At 39.6% G+C, this 7,026-nt stretch overlaps 1 protein-coding gene across 6 annotated transcripts in view; it reads right to left on the minus strand.

Annotated features, from left to right (window-relative positions):
* The window catches only part of DPP8 (dipeptidyl-peptidase 8), an 80,089-nt gene that overhangs the window by 36,627 nt on the left and 36,436 nt on the right, over nt 1-7,026 (minus strand). For all 6 annotated transcript variants that reach the window (XM_011968220.1, XM_011968196.1, XM_011968215.1 and 3 more), the window contains 3 exons: nt 6,150-6,211; nt 2,045-2,145; nt 762-939 (listed from right to left, as the gene is read on the minus strand). In XM_011968220.1, coding sequence (XP_011823610.1) covers nt 762-939; nt 2,045-2,145; nt 6,150-6,211 — 341 coding nt within the window. The remainder of the gene's footprint in view (nt 1-761; nt 940-2,044; nt 2,146-6,149; nt 6,212-7,026) is intronic.

Below are 7,026 nucleotides of genomic sequence, written 5' to 3' on the forward strand. Positions count from 1 at the left end.
AATAACCATCAGTGCCACAGGAATGCTGTATTTACAGTAATAAATTTTGCTTGGGGCTTTCAGATTTATTTTACTTTAGTCAAAGACTTCATCCACTGAGAAGTAAATGTTTTCAAATGGAGTAAAAAGGAAAATATGATGAAAAGTTTTTTCTTACTCAACATCTCTATAATCCTTGAAACATGGCACAAGGTTTGTTTAATAAAATAAATCTTGTTACAGAAAGATGAGGTAAATTTTTTTTTTACTTTTGTTTTCCGAAGAGAATTTTTCTAATAGTTCAGGGGAAAACAGGTATTTATAGGCAAATCATATGAAGCTTAAACTTATATTCAGCTAGGAAGTGAAATGGCTTTATTTATTTTGTATCTTAAACTTTTCTGCTAAATTGGAAAATTCAAAATTCAATTAAAAATTGGTACATTTTGGTACAGTTTGCCAACATAAAAGAGAAAGTCTTTTCTAGATCAGACTCATGAAGTCCTCTCAGAAGCACTGATGAGGCTGTGTATTTAATATCTGTTATCTCCAGGAACAAATCTGAGGCCAAGGAGATGTCATTTCAATGGCACCTACTTTCTATCTATTAAATACAAACCATTCCATTCTGGAACCATCACTCGAATTGGAATTGTTCATACTAAAGAAATAACATGGTCCCTTTAAAATAAAAAAAAAGCATTTTGATAGTTTGCTATATAACTTCATTTGCTTTAGCATTCTGAGAAAATATTTAAACAAGTACAGGAAAAAATGCATACATTTATCCAGATGTCTGTTGTTTCTTCATAGATAATTAGTGGCGTCACAGAGTCAGGCACTGACTCAATGAGTCTCTGCCTTTCCATAACATCATCTTCTACTGGGATAAATAATTCAGGTGAAATCAACACTATTTGTAGGCGAGTTTGGGAGCGATCTAGTAGGATGGACCAAGCACTATTTAAATAAATAAAAGAGAAGAACCAGAAATAAAGCAAGCTATCAGAAAAAGAATCCTCTATATCTCATTTGGCACCTATCAATTATATCTATAATCACAATGAAAGAACTGCTTTAGTGTATATTAAATTATCACTTACAAATAGTTAATTAAAAATACACTTTAAGCTTGAATAGAATTTATAAAAAGTGGTTTTCTTGAAATGTCCAAAACCACAGTTGACCAGTGAAAGTGTTTTATCCCTGTAGGTTGGCATGAGCCTATAATCCCAGCACTTTGGGAGGTCAAGGTGAGAGGTCTGCTTGAGGCCAAGATTTCAAGATTACAGTAAGCTATGATCATGCCACTGCACTACACTCTGGGTGACACAGAGAGAGACCCTGTTTATATAAACAAAAGTTCTGCCAAGTGCAGTGGTTCACACCTGTAATCTCGGCACTTTGGGAGGCTGAAACAAGAGGATCACTAGAGCCCACGAGTTTTGAGACCAACCTGGCAAAATAATGAGACATCGTCTCTACAAAAAATGAAAAAAATTAGCTGGACATGGTGGCATGTCCCTGTAGTCCCAGCTACTCAGGAAGATAGCTTTAGCCGGGGAGGTTGAGGCTGCAGTGAGCCATGACTGCACCACTGCACTCCAGCCTGGGTGACAGAGCGAGACCCTGACTCAAAAAAAAAGTTTTCTCCCTTTAGTATCAATGTCAACAAATGCCAGTCTTGTGAAACTCCTGCTGTCTACCTGAGACACAGAAACTATTTATTTGTAATAATCCTCATATAAAGCTCTACAATTATACAATTTTTAAAAATATACATTTATGTGTGAGCCTTCAAGTCATATAATTTAATCACAAATAACACTATGAACCATAACTGGCTGAGTATACAGACAGAATTAAACTGCAGTGCACCTATGCTTATAGGGTTACAAATGCACAAATCCACTTAATGCAAGAAAAATGCCTTGTGCAGTAATAACTGTACTGCAAATTTACATGTGAAGGCAGCTCCAACTACAAGGCAAACCTAACAGCACAAATATTCCAAAGCTCTGGATCCTAAATTAGTTATAAAGAAGTAACAATTTAACATACGCACTATTTTCCCTCGGGAGTCCATCCAGCTCTGGCAATATATTCAACTCCTTCAAATAGAATCTCAAAAGGTTGAATTAGTTCCTTATCTATGACATCCATAATCTATTAAAAAAGAAAAAAAAGAATCTAGTTATAGAAGATTTAGATAAATAATTAGCTTGCTAGTCTACTTTAACAATTATCCAAAAAGCAGGAAATTTTTCCAGAGTTCGGTATTAAAAAGGCACAAAGGATATAACAAAACCAGGAGTAAATTCGGGGTTACCTATACTGGTACTCACTTTTTGTGCCTAAAAAAGTTCTAAGCACTTTTAACACATCCTAAAAGTCTATTTCTTGGTTAGTTGATACTAACAGAACACTTGATAATAACTGGTAAAATCAAGTTTTAATCACCTTAAACTCGGGTATCCAGAAAAATAATAATCCCTAATTCCCTATATTTCACCTAGAAATATATATATACACACACACAGTAATCATATTTTATTTATACATATGTGTGTGTGTGCATATATATATATTTGAGACAAGGTCTCATTTTGTTGTCCAGGCTGGAATGTAGTGGCCTGATCACAGCTTACTGCCTTCGCAATTTCCCAGGCTCAAGTGATCCTCCTGTCTCAACCTCCTGAGTAGCTGAGACTACAGGTAAGGTGTGTGCTTGTAATAAAATTAAATAAAATATTAATTTTTAAATTTTTTGTAGAGATGGAGTCTCCCTATGTTGCCCAGGCTAGTCTCAAACTCCTGGGTTCAAGTGATCCTCCTGCCTTGGCCTCCCAAAATGCTAGGATTACAGGCATGAGCCAGTGTGCCCAGCCTAAAATATATTTGTATAACATATATATTTATAATTATGTATATATGGTGGGGTTTTTTGTTTTTTTGAGATAGAGTCTCACTCTGTTGCCCAGGCACCATCTCAACTCACTGCAACCTCTCTCTCCTGGGTTTAAGTGATTCTCCTGCCTCAGCCTCCTGAGTAGCTGGGATTACAAGCATGTGCCACTGCGCCCAGCTAATTTTTGTATTTTTAGTAGAGACGGGGTTTTACCATGTTGGCCAGGCTGGTCTCGAACTCCTGACCTGAGTGATCTGCCTGTCTCCCAAACAGTTGGGATTACAGGCATAAGCCACCATGCTCGGCCCATTTGTGTAATATATTAAAGAAATAGCCCCGGCCGGATAAGCAAACTTTTTTCTTTTAAAAGTCTAGCAAACACACAGTAAAAAATAAATAATTTTTAAAAACTGCAAAGGATCTGAATAGACAGTCTTCCAAAGAAAATATATATATGGCTAATAAACACAGAAAATGATTCCCAACATCGTTGGCCATCAGAGAAATATAAATCAAAACCACAATGAGATACCACTTAAAACACAACAGCAGCCAGGCGCGGTGGCTCACGCCTGTAATCCCAGCACTTTGGGAGGCCGAGGCAGGCGAATCACGACATCAGGAGATCAAGACCATCTTGGCTAATAACGTGAAACCCCATCTCTACTAAAAATATAAAAAAATTAGCTGGACGTGGTGGTGGGCGCCTGTAGTCCCAGCTACTTGGGAGGCTGACGTAGGAGAATGGCATGAACTCGGGAAGTGGAGCTTGCAGTGAGCAGAGATCGCACCACTGCACTCCAGCCTGGGCAACAGAGTGAGACTCCATCTCAAAAACAAAAAAAAACAAACAAAAAAACAAACCCACAATCGAATGGCTATAATAAATATAATGGACAACAAGAAGTGTTGGTGATAATGTGGAGAAACTGGAAATCTCATAAAGGCTGAAGCAGGAGAATCACACAAACCCAGAAGGCAGAGGTTGAAGTGAGCCGAGAATCGCACCATTGCACTCCAGCCCGGGTGACAGTGCGAAACTCCATCTCAAAAAAAAAAAAAAGGTTGCCTAGTGCTGGGGGATATGAGGAGGCTGGAATATAAAATAGTGCATGCTGAGTGTGGTGGCTCACACCTGTAATCCTAGCACTTCAGGAGGCTGAAGTGAGAGGATCATGTGGGCCCAGGAGTTCAAGACCAGCCTGGGCAACACAGGGAAATCCTGTCGCTACAAAAAATAAAACTAGCTGGGCATGGTAGTGTGTGCCTGTAGTCCCAGCTACTTAGAAAGCGGAGGCAGGAGGATCACTTGAGCCTGAGAGGTTAAGGCTGGGCTGAGTGGGACTGTGTCACCATACTCCAGGTTGGGTGACAAAGTGAGACCTTTCTCTTTTTTTGTATTTTTAGTAGAGAGGGGTTTTACTATATTAGGCAGGCCGGACACTTTCTTCAAAAAATAAAATAAAATAAAATAAAATAAAATAAAATAAAATAAAATAGTGCAGCCACTTTGGAAAAACACTTTAGTTCCACAAAAGGTTAAAAAAATAGTCATCAAATGACTCAACAATTCTACTTGTAGGTATATACTCCAGAGACATAAAAACGTAAGCCCACACAAAAACTGTTACATACATACTCATGGCAGCATTATTCTTAATAGTCATAAAACACAAACAATCGAAATGTTCATCACCTGATAAACACAATATGGTATATCCAAATAAAGGTATTATTCATCAATTAAAAATAAATGAAGTATTGATACATGGTACAACATGGATGGACCTTGAAAACAATCTAAGTCAAGGAGACCAAACTACATATTATATGATTCCACTTATATGAAATGTCCAGAATAGGCAAATTTATAGAAATAGAAAGTAGATTAATGGTTATCTAGGCTGGGCACGGTGGCTCATGCCTGTAATCCCAGCACTTTGGAAGGCCAAGGTGGGCAGATCATGAGGTCAGGAGTTTGACACCAGTCTGGTCAACATAGTGAAACCCCGTCTCTACTAAAAATACATAAAATTAGCTGGGTGTGGTGGTGTGTGCCTGTAATTCCAACTACTCGGGAGGCTGAAGCAGGAGAATCACGTGAACCCAGAAGGCAGAGGTTGAAGTGAGCCAAGAATTGCACCATTGCACTCCAGCCCGGGCGACAGTGCAGAACTTCATTTCAAAAAAAAAAAAAAAAGGTTGCCTAGTGCTGGGGGATATGAGGAGGTTGGAGGATGATGGCTTAGAAGTATAGGGTATCTTTTTGAGGTAATAACAATGTTCTAAAACTGCCTGTGGTAATGGTTGCAAAACTCTGTGAATATACCAATAGCCACTAAATTTTAAACTTTAAATAAATCATATTACATGTGAGTTATATATCTCAGTAAAGCTGTTTTTAAAAAAGTCTAGAAGAGGAAGACTGACTCAGGAGCCTCTCTCTCTGCAGGAGAGAAAGCTATCCTCTTTTCTCTTTTGCCTGTTAAACCTCCACTCTTAAACTCAAAAAAACCCCAAAAAAGTCTAGAAGAGAATACTGTTTTTTAGCTAGTCTTGTGTGCATGCAGCTTATAAGCATTTGGCTGTTGAAACGGAAAGCTGTAGTACAAGTCAACTGTGGCATTTTTTATTTTTTTTGGAGACAGTCTCTCGCCCTGTCGCCCAGGCTGGAGTGCAATGGCCAGATCTTGGCTCACTGCAAGCTCTGCCTCCCGGGTTTACGCCATTCTCCTGCCTCAGCCTCCCGAGTAGCTGGGACTACAGGCGCCCGCCACCTCGCCCGGCTAGTTTTTTTTTGTATTTTTTAGTACAGACGGGGTTTCACCGTGTTAGCCAGGATGGTCTCGATCTCCTGACCTCGTGATCTGCCTGTCTCGGCCTCCCAAAGTGCTGGGATTACAGGCTTGAGCCACCACGCCTGGCCACTGTGGGATATTTAATGCACCACAGACATCTACCCACCACAAAAGGTAACCAGTCAATAACTACCTTTTTTTTTCTTTTAACATTAATCTGGAGAATAAAGGCAAACAGAAAAACTACTGGAAAGGAGTGGTTAATATGTATATCCCCATATTCCCATCTTATGAACCAGCAGGATGATTTGTAAGTAAAAAATTAGGTCAGTCTAAAATCATGATCCACAGATATCTCAGCAAGTTCAGTAAGTCCAAAAACAAAAAAGTGTATCAAAGAACCCTACTGGGCTGAACAGATTAGTCAAATGACACAGAAGGTCAACTCAGCATTTTATACTTACCCTTCCTTCAGTATCAATCATTATTTCTGACATCTTAAAAGTGACTTTAGGATTTGCTGTACCTTTAGAAAGAGACATAAATGAATAGTAATGTTTATCCAAAATTGCTCAAATTAATTTTGCCAGATCAATTCTCTTTACACTTTAGTTAAGTCAAGAATAATGTATAGGTCGGGTGCGGTGGCTCATGCCTGTAATCCCAGTACTTTGGCAGGTTGAGGCAGGTGGCTCACCTGAGGTCAGGAGTTTGAGACCACCTTGGCCAACATGGTGAAACTCCATCTCTACTAAAAATACAAAAATTAGCCAGGCGTGGTGGTGTGCGTCTGTAATCCCATCTACTCGGGAGGCTGAGGCAGGAGAATCACTTGAACCTGGGAGGCAGAGGTTGCAGTGAGCTGCCATTGCACCACTGCCCTCCAGCCTGGGTAACAAGTGCGAGACTCCGTCTCAAAAAAAAAAAAAAAAGAAAGAGATATAAATGAATAGTAATGCTTATCCAAAATGACTCAAATTAATTTTGCCAGATCAATTCTCTTTACACTTTAGTTAAGTCAAGAGTAAAGTATATGCCAGGCACAATGTCTCATGCCTGTAATCCCAGCACTTTGAGAGGCCAAGGCAGGCGGATCACTTGAGCTCAGGAATTCAAGACCAGCCTGGCCCACATGGTAAAACCCCATCTCTACAAAATATACAAAAATTAGGCAGGGCGCAGTGGCTCACGCCTGTAATCCCAGCACTTTGGGAGGTCGAGGCAGGTGAATCACCTGAGGTCAGTGTGAGACCAGCCTGACCAACATGGTGAAACCCCATCTCTACTAAAAATACAAAAATTAGCCAGGCGTGGTGGCACGCGCCTGTAATCCTAGCTACT

The sequence above is a fragment of the Mandrillus leucophaeus genome, unplaced genomic scaffold, assembly GCF_000951045.1.
Source record: "Mandrillus leucophaeus isolate KB7577 unplaced genomic scaffold, Mleu.le_1.0 Scaffold12, whole genome shotgun sequence".
Taxonomy (NCBI): Eukaryota; Metazoa; Chordata; class Mammalia; order Primates; family Cercopithecidae; genus Mandrillus; species Mandrillus leucophaeus.